This window comes from Pseudorca crassidens, chromosome 15 (assembly GCF_039906515.1).
Source record: "Pseudorca crassidens isolate mPseCra1 chromosome 15, mPseCra1.hap1, whole genome shotgun sequence".
Classification (NCBI taxonomy): Eukaryota; Metazoa; Chordata; class Mammalia; order Artiodactyla; family Delphinidae; genus Pseudorca; species Pseudorca crassidens.
Window position 1 is genome coordinate 61739314 of NC_090310.1, and position 19210 is coordinate 61758523.

The 19210-nt window shown below is 52.4% G+C and overlaps 1 protein-coding gene across 2 annotated transcripts; it reads right to left on the reverse strand.

Annotated features, from left to right (window-relative positions):
* Positions 1-6843: 6843 nt before the first annotated feature.
* On the reverse strand, positions 6844-18492 carry FAM110A (family with sequence similarity 110 member A). 2 transcript variants are annotated; one of them, XM_067707725.1, is made up of 2 exons: positions 18268-18492; positions 6844-8408 (listed from the first exon to the last, which is right to left on the reverse strand). In XM_067707725.1, the coding sequence occupies exon 2, from the start codon at positions 8310-8312 to the stop codon at positions 7425-7427; it is 888 nt and encodes a 295-aa protein (XP_067563826.1). In that variant the 5' UTR covers positions 8313-8408; positions 18268-18492; the 3' UTR covers positions 6844-7424. The 2 variants fall into 2 exon arrangements, with proteins under 2 accessions (XP_067563826.1, XP_067563827.1); XM_067707726.1 differs by lacking the exon at positions 18268-18492 and adding an exon at positions 11421-11678.
* Positions 18493-19210: the final 718 nt, after the last annotated feature.

Here is a 19210-nt window from a genome sequence, read left to right on the forward strand (position 1 = left end):
GAGTGAAATTAGACACAGACCAAGAAGGAGTTTTGCAAGCTGCAAAGGTTGCAGACATGTAGAAGATTAAGGGATTTACCCTGCCAGTGGACACTGAGAAAGGAAGGGGAGGTGCGGAGGGAGGTTGGCGGCATCCAATAGGCCCAGTTTGCCCTTAAGAACCTCCCAGGGCTGCCTGGCCCAGCTGTCAGGCGGCCTGATTCCAGCCCAGCGCCAGGCTGGCAGCCTCTAGACAGAGCCCCCTGGCTCCAGCTGCATGCCACAGTGAGGGTAAGGGGCCAGCCTAGGGGTTGGGCTAGGCTATTTTCATCCCCAGGAAGGCAATGGAGAAGGCCCCAGTTCCCTTCCTCCCTGACAGGCCCTAACCCTCCATAGCCTGGAGTCTTCCTTTCCAAACCCAGAACGGACCTAGAGACCACAAACACCTCACAGCACAGCTGGGGAAACCAAGGAACAGAAAGGTGAATGATTTCTCTAGTTCACCCAGCTGGGGCTTGAAGCCAGATCTCCTAATTTCTAGGAGTCAGTTCTTTGCAGCATGCCATTCACTCACTTGTTTTCACTCATTCCTTCACCCAACAGGTGGTTATGAAACACCTCTTGTTCCCCAGGGGAGGGGGACACAGCCTAGACAAAGTAGAGCCCATGCCTCCTGGAGCTGCATTCTAGTGAGAGACACACACAAGAAATATAATGTGGCCTTTGTTTACTGTAAGTGTCGGTGGGAGGTGGGGTGAGGGAGTATTTTTCTAGGAAGAAAAATAAACCAGGGTAGGGAACTAGTGGCTGTTGCGTGCTGATGGTTTAGCTGCGGAAAGCAGTGAATGGGTGGGTCAGAGAAGGCCTCTCTGAGGAGGTGACATGTGGGCAGAGACCTGAATGAAGTGAGGGCGTGAGTCATGTGGACACCTACAGTAGGATAGATGCTGGCAGTGGAAATAGTAAGTACAAAGTCCCTGAGGTAGAAATGTGTCTATTGTGTTTCAGGAACATCGAGGAAGCAGCGGACTGTATCAGAGTAGGTAAAGGGGAAGGGGGAGGAGTAACAGGGATCCTGGTCATGAGGGCCTTACAGAACACTGTTAGACCTTTGGGGGTTTTTTTCAGGCTGCCTGGCAAGATAGACCCTCCCATTGTTCAAAGGCTCTGATAGCCTCAGACAGTCACGCCCTTATGCTCCAGGTTCAGCCTCACCTACTCTCTCTGTTCCAATAATCTACTCCTCCCACCACAGGGCCTTTGCACATGCTGGTCCTTCAATCTGTAATCCTTTTCCACTCCTATCCTCTCTTCTCCTGTTTAACTCCTACCTATCCTTCACATCTCAGCTCAGATATCTCAGGCTTCCGAGACCTCCCTGGTCAGGTCAGCAACCTCTCCTTCCTTCAGGACCTAATCTTAGTGATCGTAAAATTATTGGGATGATCAACTGGTGTCTGTCCACAACCTAGACTAAGCCTCCCAAGGGCAAGTGTTTTGGTTCATTTTGTTCACTGCAATCTCCCCAGGGCGTGCCAAGGGCTTGGCATGTAGTAGGCCCTAATAAATATGTGTTGCATGAATGAACAAATGAATGGAATAAGCACTTACAAAGACCATCTCATGTCATTCAATTTTATCCAGTTTACAGAGCTCAGAGAGGCGAGGCAACTTGGCGAAGATCAGACAAGTGGCGGCACCAAAAAATCCAGGTTTTTCTGATTCCAAAGGTGGGAACTTTCCCCAGTTCTTTACCCAGCACACATAGGCTGTGATAAATTGAAAACCAGCTGCAAAAATTCCTCCATGCCTGTACTCATGCCCTTTGCAATATGACTAAGAAATGGAATCTGTTTCTTTACCCCTTGAATCTGACTTGACCATGTCACTTTGGCCAATGGAACATTAGTAATCATAACTCAAGAAGAGGCTTTAAAAAGCACTGGTGCATTGGAGCTGAACACGAAACCTCAAGATCACCATGGGAATGAGCCCGTGCTAGCCTCCTGGAGGTGAACTGAAGCACCCCAGCAAACAGCCTGCCAACTGCCAGACATGTGAGTGAGGCCCTCCAAGATCACCAAGCCCCAGCTGACTGCAGCTACATCAGTGAGCCTAGGTAAAACCAGAACTGCCCAGCTGATCCCAGACCAGCTTGCCAATTCGTAGAATCATAAACTAATAATTTGTTGTTTTAGGCCACTGGGTCTAGGGTGGCCTGTTACACAGCAAGGGCTATCTGATACATATACCTGGTGAACACACACTGTGCAGACAACATCTATGCACATATGCACATAAATGCACACAGATAACGTTTCATATAAAATCTGTTGGCACCCATACAGACACTCACTAGCCCCTACAAGTCTCACACACACACACAGAGCCATCACCCAACCCCACACACACCTCTATTCAGACCACTCTCCTGGCTGCCAATGTAATGTAATGTCAGTGTAAATGCCAATCTGGGAACAGATGGGTTGATACTGCCCAAGCTCTATGTTGCTGGCACTGCCCAGTACAGTTCCATGGGTGAAGAAGGACCCAGTAGACTTTCGCTGAATGAATCGATGAATAAAGCGAAGGGCACAGGACAAGCCAGAGGTTGGCAGCTGTGAGCAGACAGTGCTGAGGGGTTCCTGTGGGTAAATGGAGAGGCCTGGCAGGGGTGTCACAGCCTCAGTTTTTATTCCTCTTAGAGACCCACGTGAGCAGGGACAGAGCGTGGATGCTCACAAATGCTTATCTTACAAATTGTACTTGTGCTTGAGATTCTAGTTTTTAAATTGGTCCCATTGTTGTTTTTGAAAGGGGGGGTGGGATTGTTAAAAAGCATATGAAGGGTTTCAGGAAGAAAATTGGAACCAATAAAGTATCTTCTATGTGTAACCATGGGGAAATTGAGGATGTCAGAGAATTAAGGATGAGTAAAGAAGAAACTAAGCAAATGAAAAACCAAAGCAGGTAGTAACTCCAGGAAGAACAGAGTTGCACAAAAAGGGAAATGTAACTGTAATATGCAACTTGGCAAGAAACAATATTTATATGGTCACAATATAAATAACATTAATTAATCATTTAATGAAAAATTGTGATAAATGTAGATTTTGAAAGGAAAGGAGGTAGAGAAAAATTGTCTTCCTTGATAATAAAAACTACAAAAAGAAAGAGTTTTGACCACTTGGTGGTGTGCCTTATTCTAGGCACTTCACATGTTGAATCCTCATAACAGTCCAATAACTTCAATATTCTTATTACTCTCATTTTACAAATGAGGAAACTGAGGCATCAGGTGGTTAAGTCACTTGCCCAAGGTCATCTGGCCAGTAAGGAGAAGGGCTGGAATTCAAACCCAGACAGTCAGGCTGCAGAAGCCACACTGTGGGAACATCAGACCTGAAAGTAAATATTTGCCTAAAATAATCAAGAAAATAGCAGGAGGGCTTCCCTGGTGGTGCAGTGGTTGAGAGTCCGCCTGCCGATGCAGGGGGCGCGAGTTCGTGCCCCGGTCTGGGAGGATCCCACGTGCCGCGGAGCAGCTGGGCCCGTAAGACATGGCCACTGAGCCTGCGTATCCGGAGCCTGTGCTCCGCAACGGGAGAGGCCATGGCAGTGAGAGGCCATGGCAGTGAGAGGCCCGCGTACCAAAAAAAAAAAAAAAACAGAAAATAGCAGGAAAAGAATGTTACTTAGAAATACAGAGGAAAGTACCAGAAGAAATAGTTTAAAAAGTTGACTGTGGTTGCTTTGGGGAGCAGGGCTGGGAGTGGGAAGTACAGGGCAAGGGAATGTTTTTATTAGTAGTATTTATATAGATCCATCCATGAGTTGGGGACAGGAACTGACGGAAGGAACGTGAGGGAACTTTTCACGGCTCTATATCCTGACTAGGGTTTGGAGTACAGTATGTACTTGTCTAAACTCAGCAAATGGTCCTTTAAGATCTATGCATTTCACTGTATATAAATTTTACCTCCCACTCCCAAGAATAACCATAAACAGATACAGAACTCTAGCTAATGAAATGCATGCTGAAGTGCCTTTAAGGGGAAGGGTACTGATGTTTGCAGCCTACTTTGAAAAGCTTCAAAAAATAACAAGTTGTTTTAATGGGTGGATAGATGGATAGATGTCTGATAGAGGAAATACAGCAAAATATTAACAATTGTGCATCTAGTAGGTGATATATCAGTGTTCACTATATAATACTTTCAACTTTGAAATTTTTCTTAATAAAATTTTGGGGGAAATATATGAATATATTTTATGAAAAATAATATTAAATTTAAAAAAAACTGGATGGGGCACTTCTGTCTTGGGCCTGGATGGACCTGCATACTCCCCCTGGACACAGGATGTCAGGCAGGATGGGGGTCTCCTCCCCCTGGTCCCCTTCAGCAACTCATTAACAAAGCCAGAACCATTTCATCAGGGACAGGAACAATGCCCCTTGCTATATCCCATCCTCTGCCAAAAGGATAAACTGAGGTCCGGCAGGTAGGGATGGGTACATTTCCCAGTGGGCCCATCACACCTTCATGACAGAAGTAGCCAGCCAGGTTGCCAGTCTCCCAAGCCCACATGTGTATAATTAGCTGGTGGGAAATAGATCAGGGAGCAGATATCTCATCTCTGCCTAATTAGGGGCTAGGCAGCTGGGGCCAATCTGGCCTGGGGAAGCTGCTATGGCGGCCAGGGGGCCCCAGGGGACAGGGCAGCAGCTGCAGGCCCTCAGAGGGCCTGAAACACAGGGGCTGCCACTCACTGCCCCTCACACTCCAACTGGAGGCAAAACAATAGAGGGCCTGTTTCTGCAGATCCCCGAGGCTGGTAGACCCGTGGGTAAGGGGAGTGGCAGAAGCCCCTAGCCGCTCCCTCCACAGAATCCTGGAGGAGGGGAAGCCCTCCCAGAACGAGGCAGCCTGTCAGAGAAGTCAAGGCTCAATGTGGCACTTTCCCCACTTCTAAGAATCCCTCCCTGCTTTCTTCCAACAGACCCTCCCAATGCTCCTCTCTGCTCCCCCTGGCCCAGCTCCTAGGAACAGCCCTGGTCTTAGGGCAGAAGTCCCTGAGTGTAAATGACTAGTTTCTGCTTAGCTGCCCCTTCCCTCCCCCTAGACTTGGCAGGGCCCATGGCTGTCCTGTCAACCGCTGGGCATCCAGTAGGTGCTCAATAGTGACTAGGAGGAAAGGCCGCCAGAATGGGGAAGAGAGGTGAGGCGTGTGTCGGGAGAATCAAGGAGCCAGAGTGCCGGTGACTGGGGTGTCCAGCAGCCCAGGGTGTGACCCCAGGCTGGAGTGCAGGCCCGCTCTGTGACAGCCCGCAAGCCACTACCCCTCCCTGCTCTAAGACAAGAGGTGACCTTCTCAGGTGACCATGAAGAAGCCACCTTGAGGACTCAGTGACAGGTTTAGTATGAAAGGTCTGAGCCCAGTACTGAAACTTCCTCCAGGAACAAGGGGTCTCCCAGCCCATCACCAACAGTTCTGTGACCCAAACCTCAATTTCTTCACACGTAAAATGCAGCCAACACTCCCACCTTCTTGTGTTTCTGGGGGTCTGGCAGCTCATGGCAAGGGGCAACCCTTAGCACCGAATTCTGTCTGGGTTGCCTTGGAGGGAAAGGTCTTTGACACCTCAAAGGACACGACCGCTGCAGAGCTTACCCAGATTATCCCCCCGACTCCATCACTCCTTTAACCTGGGGACCAGAAGGCGCCACTCCTGAGTTGCCAAACTTGCTGGGAGCCTATGGTGGGTCATCCCCCTCCTATGCCTCAGTCTCCCCATCTGTATCACGAGGGGTGAACTCCATTCTCATGAATTTGAACACCATCCTCTTCTATAACCCGATTTCCCCTTGTTTCCCCAAATGGCCCAGGCCCAGCCAAGCCTGGGGACTGGTTGTGGACTGTCAGACAGACAGACAGCTGGGCTGACCTGGATGTTTGTCAACAGCCCAACGGAAATCTCCTCTTTATGCTTAAAATAAAACCTACATCAAACCTGTCACCAGGGCCCCCATTAGAGCTTCCTGTTTCTGAGCGCTGCAGCCCAGGCAGCCTGCGGGAGAGGAAGCACCACCCAGCCCTGCCACCCCCCCATGGGAAGAGGGGATACAGAGGCCACCCAGGCTCTCACCCTTTGTGTGCCCGGCCCTGGCTGCTTCACCAGCCAAGGGTGGGGGGCGGGGGTCTCCTAGCAGGTAACTAACCTGGAGGGAGATGGAAAGGAGCCGAGACCTCACAGCCCAGTGCCAGCCACCTCCTTCCCCTTCCCCCAACCCAAGCAGGACCATGCCTCCAACTCTCCCACGGAGGCCCAGAGAGGGAGGACTGGCTTTCCCAGGGTCACCTAGAGTTGGAGGCAAGGCCACTCGTTTTTGCTATACACCTCAAGTCCCTCTTCCTCTAAGGACTTCCACTTCCAACCTCCAATCGATGGCCTGTGTGACCTCAAGTTCAGGGCTTGCCCCCTCTGAGCTTCCTGCCCTCTTGGGAACTGGGCTGGGGTGGGAAAGGGCAGAATACTTACGGTTGGGGAGGGTCCATGTACCTGTCAGCCTTTCCCAGGCAGGTACCCTTCCTGGTGCAGGGGAAAGTCTCCAGTCCTCTTCTCAGTTCTTTCCTGATCCACTCTGTGGCCAGACCCAGCGTCCTCCACTATGAAGGAGGCCCATCAGCTAGCCTCCCAGAGGGGTTATGAGGGTGCCCTGTGAGGCGAGTCTCAGGCAGAGCCAGCCACTGGCCTCATACCCCCCAGATCCTGGGCTGGGCAATCACTGAGTTTTGAAGGCCCCACCCCAAGACTTCCCCCACCCCTCCTTGTGTACACAGAAGAGTCTGATGACCCAGCCCTTGAAAAACAAGCATTTGTGTTTATTAACCAAGAGGAGGGAAGTCAGAGCAGTGCAGACTCCTACCAGTCCTTTCTGTAGTCTACCCACCTAGGCCCAGGCTGGCAAGCCCCTTGAAAAATGTGGGTAGGCCACTCCTTCCTACCCCCACCCCAGGGTGAGTTCCCAGGGAACCAAGGCCCACTGGGTAAGGAAGAGGAAGTCAGTAAAGGACAGAGGCCAAGGAAGGAAGAAAGAAACAGAGCTGCTGGGTAGACAGCTCTGGTGAGATCCCTTGGTCCCTCACTCTCAGTGGGAAGGGCTAAGTGCCCCAAATCCAAACCTACAAGCAGGGGTCCATCCACGTCAAAACCCCACATGTGAGGCGTAGGCGGTAGTCCAAGGTCAAGAGCCAACTCTCTCCGGGTCAGTCCTTGTCAGACGGATGCTGGTCCAGACTCTGAGGCTTTGCCTCTGTAGCAAGTTCACATGAGGCAGCAGCTTCTGGTCTGCCCCAAGCCAGGGAATGGATGCAGGAGAGGTCAAGGGGCCTATGGCTTCTCTAAGATCTGTCCCGTGGCGAATGTCGAGTCCCATGGAGGCCTAGCCCTCAGCTGCTGGAGTCTCTCGCGCTTGTCGCAACCCATACAGCCATTTGATCACCCGGGCGTTGCGCTCTATCACTGACACACCATAGGGAACGCGCTCCCGAGCCAGCTCCTCGATGGTGGCAGAGCTGCGGCGGGAGCAGCCCCCCTCGGAGCTAGCCGGCCCAGCACTGGGCCCAGCCAGGGACACGATGTCTGAGTTGGCCCGGGCTAGGTGGGCCACACCCAATCCCCGTGCCTCCTCCTGGTCCAGGCCGCAGAAGTTAAAAAATCTCTCCAGGTCAGCTGCTGCCCGGGAGAAGCGCTCACTCAGGTCTGACTTGGAGCGTTGCAAACCTGGGGGCCGGGCCGGGCTAGAGGTGGCGGCAGTGCCTGGTGATGGGCAGGGCTGGGCAGGTGACGCCGGCAGGGGAAGGACATCCACTCGGCGGACTGCAGCAATACTGGGTGGTGGGCGTGGGGGGGTGGCTGGGGGAGCCTGGCGGGCCCCCTCTGACCGTCCGGGGGTACGGCTGGCCTCAGCAGGGGACACAGGACTATCACACAAGTTGATGAGGCTGCTCAGGATGTCCAGGTCCAGCTGGGGCCGGCGGCCGGGGCCAGGCAGGACTCGGCGGCAAGGCGTGAGCACCGTGCGGCGAGTTCCAGGGCTGAAGAGTGGTTGTTTGCACAGCAGGGGCTGCACAGGTTCCTGGCGGGTATTGGCCACATGCAGGCTCTTGACATACTTGGCCTTGTCGGCCTCCAGGCGCTCTACAGCACTAGGTTTCCGGGCTCCACAGTCTGCTGGCCGCTGTAGCTGGTAGCCGGGGACCTTGGTCTGTAGGCGGAAAGGTAGGGCGGGGGTGTCTCGGGCTCCCGGAGTCAGCGTGTCCACAGGCATGGCTGTTACATACCCCGAGGGCTTCTGTCTGAGGAGACTGGAGAAATGAGGAGACAGAGATCCAGGCGGAAAGCTGGCAGCTGGACACCGCAACGGCTGCGGCGGAGGAAAGAAAGAAAGGGGCAGACCACACTCAGACAAAGGCTCAGCAAAGATTGAGAAAAGCTGAAGACGCCTTCCCCATTAAAAGGTAAAGGCCACGCCTCTGATTCACAGAGAGCCAATAAGCAGGCAGAAAGCACCCGCTCACGGGCCTGTGACTCCGCCCACCCCCCCTCCTTCTCCGAGGGCCCAGCCCAGCTGAGGCAGAGAGAAAAAAAAGGTGCCAAAGAAGAAAGACACGGGCAGCCTGTGCAGAAAAGATGGGACATGGCACATTTTAAAGGAAGCAAAGGGGGTTCCAGGCTGAGTGCTGGGCACCAGCCGGCTCAACTGTGAAGAGTGGGTCCTCTTCACAGTTCCATCTTGCAAATGCGTAAACTGAAGCCCAGGGAGGTGAGCTTGATTAAGCTAATTCAGCAAGTTGGTGGCTCTGCCCCTTGCCTCCAAGCAGGGAGGTGCTTGCGCAGGGGTCTTGGGGTTGAGTGACCAAGAGAAAGGGCTCCAACCCCACACCCCACCTGGAATGCCCACAGGAAGCCTGGTACCACCTCCACCCCACACTCACCCAGGCAGGAAGCTGCCCTGTGCCACCCGCCTAGACATGCCAGGCCCCAGGCATAGCAGCAGAGCTTGTGGAGGAGGAGTGTAGAAAGTCCCCACCCCTGCCCCAATGGAGTCCAGACACCCATTAGCTTCCAGTATGAAATTCCAATGCCAGGCCCACAGCAATCCACGGATGCCTGTCAGGTGGAAACGTCAGCCCTGAGCTATGCTGCTCTGAGAGAAGCTGGAAATGCCCAAGATCACACAGCCCTGCTTAGGAGCATCCAGCAGACTCCGGATCTGCCAGCAGCAGTAGGACGGACACGCATAGGCAGGAGGGCCCACATCCGGATGCACAGGTCTCCACATGACCACCTAAGCATCAGGGCCCAGTACCCCAGACCTCAGGCCACCCCTGACCTTTTTTCCAAGGAAGGGCTAGAGCCACAAAGTGCCCCCCGCCGTCCCCTGGAGATGGGCCAGAAGAAAACCCATAGACCAAGTCCTGAACCCTTCCTTGTGTAAAATGGGGGAAAGGGACTCTGTCTAGGCGATCCTCAAGAGGACCTGTAGCTCAGGCCGTCTAAACCTGTATTGTCTAATTCAACAGCCACTAGCCACATACGGCTACTCAGCCTTAACTTTAAATTTATAGTAAATACACACAATTCAGTTCCTGAATCACACTAGCCACATTTTAAGGGCTCAATAGTCACATGTGGCCAGTGGTCACTATACTAGACAGCACAGATTAGAGCATTTCCAGCCGTAGCAGAAAGCTATGTTGGACAGCCCCACCTAGACATCCGGAATGCCAGGAGGGAAGAGTCTGGATGGGGGAGGGGAGAGAGGAATCTGTCTTCTAGACATTTGACACCATCCTCTCCTGTAATCTTCCAACAAGTCTGTGATACAGGTCATTGTCACCTCATTTTTACAGATGGAGAAACTGAGACTCAAAGAAGTAACCAACCTAGGTCCCAGAGACAATAAATAAGACACAAATTCATATGAAGCCTGATTCACTTATCTAAAAAAAAACGAATAGTTTTACTCATTGTTGCTCACATTCTCCTAAAACAGCTCCATGAAGGGGGTGGGGGTGGGGGGTGTCCGTTTTGTTCACTGTATCTCAGTTTCAAGGTATTACTCTTTACACATAATAGGCAGTCAATAAATATTTACTGACCTGAAATACCTATGGGGACCAAATGTAAGCAGGCAGACCAGGGATAAAATAGAGAGGGGCATACCCACCCTACTGTAGGCATATGGGTCCAAGATGGTAGGTATAGGATGTTCTAGGAAGCTGGGAACCCAGAATTGCATGGAAACTCTAGATTCTTAGCATATTTGATAATAATAATTTTAAAAACAGTGCATGGACAGGGCAAACAAAACATACCTGCAAACATATCTGCCCCCCGCCCCAGTCTGGCCCCCAGCCCCCAGTCTGAGATCTCTGCAGCAAAGGCAAGTTGACAATAGAACCTTGGGGGCTGTTGGCCCAGAGCCAGAGCTGCTCCCGAGTTAGAAGGGATGGAGTAGGTGGGAGAGAAAGGCTGCCCCACTCAGGGCCCACCCCCAAGGAGACGTCAGGAGGGAAGGGTCACAGGAAAGGCAGCCTTGCTGAGCCCTGTCACCGTAGCTAGACTCTGCCCTACCCCCGGGCCCCCGCCTCCCAAACCAGTCCAACCCGTTGGTGGCATTGGTTTCCTCCCGGGCACCATCCCGGGAAACAGAAGGAGGAAGGAGGTCAGATGGGCAGGGCTAGGGCAAACGTTCTGCGACACCCCCCCCTCCGCCCCCCACCCGGCTCGGGCCCCCACCCCCTCGGGCCGGACGTGCGGACCCCAGGGGCTCTTCCGGCGGCACCCGGACAGATGCTAGAAGCCAAACCCGGCTTTAGGGCCGCTGGCCGTCTCGCCCGGAGCTGGCCCCCTCGCCCGCTGTGCGCCTTGCGCAAGCAGCTGCGCCTCTTCCACACTGGGTTTCCTTATGTGTGAAATGCTGTTAAAAATACACCTTCCTGATCCTCCAGGTCACCGTGAGGATCGAGCGATAAAAACAAGTCGAGGACTTTCCTCAGCACCTGTTAAAAAGGCGGCGCTGCATGAACTGGGCTCCTTGTTTTTATTATGAATTTGACCCAACTCCTGAGACCGCCCCTCTCGCAGGGGTCTCTAAGCATTCTCCAGAAGCGTCTGCCCGAGCCTAAGCGGCGGACAAAGGATGCTAATCAGTGAACAAGACTCATTTCACCGGTGGGCAAAGCACGATGTGCGGTGGCTCCTGAAAGTTAAAGCCAGGGTCCCGGTCCCCGCGTGGGACTCGTGTCCTGTCTGAGGCCTCCTCTCATCGCCCAACGCCCTACCCACGGATTTCAAACATTACCCACAAATGACCGCAGAAGCGCCGGTCCCGGGCCCTTCTCATTGGCATCCCCGGGGCATGCAGCCTCACCTTGCTCACTCCCCACCGGCTTCCCTGGCGTCAGCCTCGAGGGGGAGTAGGGGGAGCACGGATCCCTGGTCTGGCTTTTGCCCTTCCCAACTGGGGGCAATCCTGGAGATTCCCAGCGGCGGCGTGCTCTGTGATTCTGTCTGCTCGCCTCCCCTCTCTGAGCCCGGGTTGTCCTGGCTCTTAAATGAGGGAGCTGATTGCCGATTCCTACAGCCTCGTCCAGGCCTGAAGGTGAGTCCCTGCCCGGTCCCCGCCTTCCCTGAGGAGGAGGGAGAGGTGCCCGGGCAGCCCCCGACCCCGGCCCCGTGCCCCCGGCTCCGGCCCGCACGTACCTGGCTGAGCCCTTGCCGCCGCTCTGCGCTGCCCAGGCCCGGCCCACCTGGGCTCAGGTAACACGCGTTTGCGCAACTTCCGGCGGCCAGCCCCGGGCAGGTGAACACGCCGGACCAGGTATTACTCGAAAAGGGAGAACGAAAGCCAGGCAGCGGCCGGGACCCGATCCCAGCCGCCCCCGACCGACCCCAGGAAGTTCTTCCGAGAGCCAGGCCCACCTATCCCACAGCTGCACTGGCCCGCACATCTGGCACACAGAGTCTTAGTGGACAGCTCAGGCAACCGGACCCATCTTGGAGATGGAAAAACTGAGTCCCCCTTCCCACAGCCACAATGACCAGCAGTTAATGTATTAACTTTTCCTGGTGTTAATTAACCCATTTTAATCTTCCCAACAACCCCTACAAGGGGAGCTCTATTATTATCCCCATTTGACTAATGGAAAACTGAGGCTAGGACAGGCTGAGTCAGTTGCCAAAGTCACCCTGGAGAGTCCAACCTGGGCACTTTCCCCCCAGATCAAGCCTTAATTAATGCCACTCCTTTCTAGCTGTGTGTCCCCAGGCAGGTTGCTGGACCTCTCTGGCCTTCCATTCTGTCCATAAAGGAAAGTCCTACCTTCCAGGCCAGGTCAGTGTGAGTTCTTAGAGCTTGAGAGTGCCTGCAGAAGCTTTGTGCAAGCTGTAAACATTAGTAAGGACAGCAATAATAGAAATAATAATAACTAGAATTTTTGAGTGCCAGACACTGTACTTATTTAAATCTCTGGACCGCCCTGGGAGGGAGGAACTATTTCATCCCCATTTTACAGAAGAGGAGACTGTAACCCTGCAGGAAGGAACTCCTGGGAGGGAGGTGATTGTCTCTTCTGCCAGCCCAAGCTCTATTATGTCACTTCAGGTGGGACATTTGATTAAGCCAGTTTCCACTGGGATTCTGAGGCCCAGAGAAGTAATTGCGCACTGGGCTCCGACCTGAGCCCCAGGGAGGTCAAAGAGGGCCCACTTCCATGTCTGTGCCTGGTAGGGGCTGCACCAGGGTTGGGGTGGAGGGCATGAGGGGACAGGAAGCGACTCAAGGAACAGCTCTCCTCCACCTGGGAGTGAGTCAGCCCTGAAGCCCCTTCCAGCCCCTGGGCCCTGATTTTAGGGGGATAAGGCAGCCTGCTGGGTCCCTGCCTAGCCCTCCGCTAAGGCAACAATGGGGAAGCATTAGGGGGAGTGGTTGTGCTCAGTTAGGGTCTAACAGTAGTAAAAGCAAGACAACAGTGACAATTTTTATTAAATGGGTGAGACCTTTTCCAAGTGCTTTCTTTGTACCTGGCATTTGTTCTAAGCTCTTTGTATGTGTTAACACGTTTAATCCCACACCTACACTATAAGGTAGATACTACTATTATGACCATTTGACAGCTGAGAAAACTGAGGCATGGAGAGGTGGGGCCACTTGCCTGAGGTCACAGCTGGTAAATGGCAGAGCCAGAACTTGAACGCGGGCCCGGGTCTGGGGAGCAGGGGTGTGGAGAAGATAGTCCTCAGTGTTGGGCTTTGGCCACTCACCGGGGAACTCCTAAGGAATCTATAGCCTCTCTCTCTGGGCCCCAGAGGGAGAAGCCACCTTAGGAATCACTCCCTGGCTATGGTTCTGGGTCTTGTTTCCTCAGCTATAAAATGAGGGCAATAATGGCAATGTCTTCCCAACAGAAATCAGATGTCATCACAGCTCTGCTTAAACCACCCCAGCCCCAGCCCCCAAGGCTCCCCATCTCCTTAGAATAAAATCCAAACTCTCCACTTGGCCCTCAGGCCCTCCAAGATCCAGTCCCTGCCCTCCTCTCCCACCTCATCTCCAGCTTTTCCTGCTCCAGCCAGAGTCCTCCCTGCTGTTCCTGAGCACACCAAGGTCTTTCTTGCCTCAGGGCCTTTGCACCATCCTTTCTCTGCCTGGAACCTCTTCCCTCTTCGCCACTTCAGAGAGGCTTCCCTGACCACCCTGAGGCTCCTGTCAACTCTTTTACCCAGTTTGTTCCCTTCCAAACATTCATCGCACCCTGTCATTTTAGATATTCGCTATCACTTGTTTCCTATCTCGCCCATTGGGCTAAGAACTCCATCGCACTCTTCCATATTTCCTTCCTCCAGTGACAAAGCACAGGAGGGGATGCCATTGACCAAGGGGCAGGACTAAAACCCTTGGACTTTGAGCCCACCTCAAAGACCAAGGCCCCTCAGCACCAAGCCTCCTCCCAACCCCCAACCCTGACGCAGGCCTTCCCCCACCCCGTCCCACTCCTCCTCCAGCCTCCAGGAGCCCCTATTCAAGCTGGGATCCAGACAGCTCTAGCTGAGCCCTGTCCGTCCTCCAAAGCTGCCAGCACACACTGGGTCCACGGCTGGCAATGCCCTTTTCCACTCCAGCGCCCTGGCCACCCCTGTAGCATGGACTCTAGGACCAACCTGAGTGAGTTCAAACCCAGCTCCACCAGTGATTAGCTCTGAAACTTGGGTAAGATACTTAACTTCTCCATGCTTTGGTTTCCCCAGCTGTAAAACAGGATCCCTACCAGTGCCTCCCTCCCAGTGTGAGGCCTGTACATGACAAGCGCCACCAAAATGTGCGCTGTGATAACTATTCAACCAAACAGATGCTCCAATGCCCAGCTCCTGGGTGAGCTCTTCATCAGCCCAGACTGAATGTTGACCCCTTCTCTCAGAGGTTACAAATCTAAGAATGCAGACTCACTTGAGTGGATATTTCTCCAAAAGAAGGTATACAAATAGCCAATAAGTACAAGAAAAGGTGCTCAGCATCACTTATCATTAGGGAAATGCAAATCAAAACCAGAATGAGATACCATATCACACCCATAAGACAGCCATTATCAAACATACAAATGGGGCTTCCCTGGTGGCGCAGTGGTTGAGAGTCCGCCTGCCGATGCAGGGGACACGGGTTCGCGCCCCGGTCCGGGAGGATCCCACATGCCGCCAAGAGGCTGGGCCCGTGAGCCATGGCTGCTGAGCCTGCGCGTCCGGAGCCAGGACCGCGTACCACAAAAAAATAATAATAATAATACAAACAAAAACAGAAAATAACAAGTGTTGATGAGGATGAGGAGAAATTAGAAATCTTGTGCACTGTTGGGAATATAAAATGGCGCAGCCACTGTGGAAACAGTGTGGCGGTTAGGCAAAATTTTTTAATAGAATTACTATAGGATCCAGCAATTCTACTTCTGGGTATATGCCCCAAAGAACTGAAAGGAGGGACTTGAACAGATATTTGTACACCAGTGCTCATAGTAGCATTATTCACAATAGCCAAAAGGTGGAAACAACCCAAGTGTCCACTGACAGATAAATAGATAAACAAACATGGATGAAACTTAAAGGCATTATGCTAAGTGAAATAAGCCAGTCACAAAAGAACAAACACTGTATGATTCCACTTATATGATGTACCTCGAGTGGTCAAATTCATAGAGGCAGAAAGTAGAAAGGTGATTGCCAGGGGCTGGAGGGAGAAGAGAATGAGGAATTACTACTGTTCAATGGGTATGGAGTTTCCATTAGTGATGGTTGCACAACAATGTGAATGAACTTCATGCCACTAGACTGTACACTTAAAAATGGTTAAAATGGTAAATTGTATTTTATATACATTAAAAAAAAAAAAGAAAAAAAAGAGGGTACAGAGTCTAGAGCCAGACTCCCTGGATTCCAATTCCAGCTCTAGGTGCAAGTTATTAAACATCTCTTGTGCTCAGTTTCCCTTCATAAGGAGGAAATAACGGCAGTAATAACCACCATACATCATAGAATTGAGAGAATTAAAGGAGTTCATACTTGTAAAGTACTTAGCACACGGTAAGGGCTCAAGAGGTGTCAGGGATTTCTATTTTTTGCTAAGGGGGCAGGAGGTGTGGTTTCTGATGTTTTTCATTTTCATGACATTGTGCTCTCCCACCTCACCCCTCCCTTCCACCTGCTTCTCATTCTATTCAGCAGGAGCTCAGCCCAGACTTGGGCAGAGACAGGGAGGCCCTCTCCTGCCCCAGAGGGATTCAGGAAGGCTCCTGGCAGCAGAGACAGCCAGCCAGTAGGACAACCCAGCTCGATTTCAGCCCAGCTGTCAGGGTCAGAGACACCCAGCTGGGCATCCTCCAGGGCCACACCAGACCCCACACTATTTCTAGAATTTTCCCAGATGCTCATGCCCTGGCTTGCCTGGAGTCAGCCTTGCCCGGGTCAACCTTGCACAGACCTTAGGAAGGGAGAGGCAAACAGGCTGTGCGAGGGGTGTGGGTGCAGCCACCTAAGGCAGGGATCTACTGTTTGGCCCACGACCTCACACCTCCACCAACTCAATCCGCTGGGCCTCAGGTTTGCACCTGAGCTTGCAAAATGAGGACAAAGGGACTTGCAGTGGAAACTAAGAGAGATACCACATGCAAAGCCTTAGGGAAGGGCCTGGCACACAGGATAAGGTAGGGAAGGTGGGGTTGGGACAGACCCACAACCTAGCCCACTTCCTGGCCCAGATTGCCCCCTGCCTGGGCCTGAGCTCACCATCATGGCTTCTTTTCTCGGCCCAGGGAAATGAAGAAACTAGCCCAAAGTCACGAGCAAGTTAATGACAGATCACAGACAGGGCAGTGGTCTCATGATTAGATAAATAATCTAAAATACATACATATATATTTTTTTCAACCAGATGATACATGTGCATGGCTCAAAGTTCAAAAGCTATAAAGGGAATGAAGTTTAAAAAAAAAAAAAACTCCCTCCATTCCTATCCCCAGCCACCCAGTTCCCCTCCCTGCAGGAATCGTTGTGATCAAACAGTTGTATGTCCTTCCACGGAGATTTTAGGCACATGCAAGCAATAATGGACATATATTCTTTCTATTTTTTATGCATATAGCAACATGCTCTGTGCACTGTTTTCGTCTTTCACTGAATAATATATGTTGTTCTTAATAATACGTGTTATTAACATATATTATGTTATTAATAAACTTAATATATGTTGTGCTACATCAGTACATGAGTACATAAAGAGCCCATCAGCCCCTACCGATGGCCACTGAGCGTGTGTATCTAGTCTCTATTACAAACCACACTGCAGCCTCACTGTGCCTACGTCATTCTGCCTAGAAGTGGGACAGCTAGGTCAGGGGGATGCATGTGTAATTGTGACAGAGATGGGGACTGTGCTCCATGGAGGCCATACCAGTTGGTCTCCCACCAGCAGAACACAGAGCAAATGATCAATGTTAGCTTTAGTCATTTGATTACTGGGGCTTTGGGTACCCCTCAATTTTGCACTGGAGGCAACTACCTCACTTGCCTCACCCTAGCCCCTCCCTGTATCACATTCCAGTCAGGGAAGATAATAAACTCGCTAATAAGTGAAATTATATGACATCAGATGGGGTAAATGCTACTGGGAAAAACAAAATAGACAAGGTGGAGGGCAGGGCATATGAAGGCAGTAAATATCTGTTGAAAGAATGAAGAAAAGACTTGTTTTCTTTCTGATCTCCCAGAGCTCGTCTACGGCTTTGGAGGAGAGAGGGTAAGTAACTCCCCTTGAAGAGATTCAAGACTCCCAGATGCTACAATTCTGAGTGTCTAGAATTCTAAGATGGAAGCCAGATAGACTGGGAACCAGCCCCAGAGTTGCCAAGTCTGACCATGTGACTTTGAGCAAGGGGCTTAACTTCTTAGAACCTCAGTTTCCCCACCTACAAAATGAAAACAACAATAGCAACCTGTGGGTGGGCGCTCCCCAGGAAACAAGGCCTGGTGTAGGTCAGATGCTCTACCAGGAGGGGTCCCGGGCCCACCCCCAACTCCAAAGTCTCTGGTGACTAGTGTCTTCCGTTGAGGGTGTGCCTCTACCCTTTCCCCCAACCTGGGGTAGATTCCCAAGAGTCCTACAGCCAAAGGTCCAAGAGTCCAGGGCCAAACCATCAGCTGCTCACCTGGCACCTAGCTCAGAAATGTCAGTCCTGCCCGATCCCCCCAGCTCTTCTTTCTGAGAGGGACAGCACTGTAATTCAGAGCCCCGTAAGCGGAAGGATCCCAAGTGAGCCCTAAATCCACCCGCTGGCTTTCCGGGGAAGTGAAGACAGATGCCCTGCAGGAGACCCCAGGACGCTGTGGCGAAGAGGCAGACGGGAGGGGATGCTGCCTGAGCTCTACTGGCCATGTTCCGGTTGATCAGAGGCTAAGAAAGTGACCACCGGTTACCCGTCTGGGTTTCTCAAGGTAAATCTAGATCTACCTAGACTAGAGGCTGAGAGATGGAGCAGAAGGACCTGAATCGGCTTCTCTGCCAGACTTCGCCTGAGCAGGACACTTGCCTTCCTGAGCCTCAGCGTTCTCATCTGTGAAATGGGGTACCACAACCTCTCCGCTGGTACCACTCAGGGAGGACGCGCACCGCAGGCGCCCGGTGAATGGAGACCCCCTAGTCCCGGGCTCGCGCCCCGGACCACCCGTGCCCTCACCTGGAGCCCACGCTAGGCGAGTCCGGCTCCTCCAGAGCGGGTCTTGAGGAGGCTGACAGCTCGGACCCAGGCGGGGAATGGCCGCACCCAACGCGGCTCGGGAGGCCTCAGCCCCACGTGAGGACCCGCGGGGCCTCTTCGGAGCTGTCCTCCTTAACTGAGATAAGCCGGGGGACCTGACTGTCCCAAGGCCCCCAACAGAGCGAAGGTCCTGGGGCGCAGGGGAAGGGGAAGTGAGCGCGCCGCCCCACTCCCACCCCCGACACCGGAATGGTTTGCCCTGGAAATCCTGATTGGTTTCTCTCTTCCGTTCGAACGCCGCGCGGCCCGCGTTGCCAGGCGACCGCGTAGCTTCGGCAGGGCAAGGAAGCACCCCGGCTCCGCAGCCCCTCCCGGCCGCTCACCTCCCCCGTGGCCTCAGGTTCTTCCGGCAGCCTTTTCAGCTCAGGCACCTAATTCTTTTCCTTGCTCACCCGGGACTTTCTCTTGGTCCCCAGCTGGTTCCTAGTCCCGACTTCAGCTAACGCGCTGTGTGAGGCAGTGCAAGCCCATTTCCCTCTCTGTTCCCCTCACTGCACAATGATGAGTGGGTTAGCGTTAAGATGTGCATGCCCAGCAGTCCCGAAATTTACTAAGGAAATAACCAAAAATGTGAGCAAAGATTAATATAGTCCAGCGTTATTTATCATAGCAAAATAATGGAAATAAATTCAGTGCTCAGTGAAAGGAGATTGGTTATATAAATCCATCCTGCAGAAGAACTAAGTTTTTTACATACCAGTTAGCTTTGCATGACAAAACTCTTGTCAGTGCTCATGGCATAACCCTCTGAGATAGGTACCTTTAATTATCCCCACTTTCTGATGAGGAATATTATGCAGTCATTAAAAATGATGCGGTTAAAATACACTTAAAGGGCTTCCCTGGTGGCACAGTGGTTGAG

Excerpts from the sequence above, each read along its gene's own strand:
- FAM110A (XM_067707725.1), bottom strand. The coding sequence starts at position 8,312 with ATGCCTGTGGACACGCTGACTCCGGGAGCCCGAGACACCCCCGCCCTA.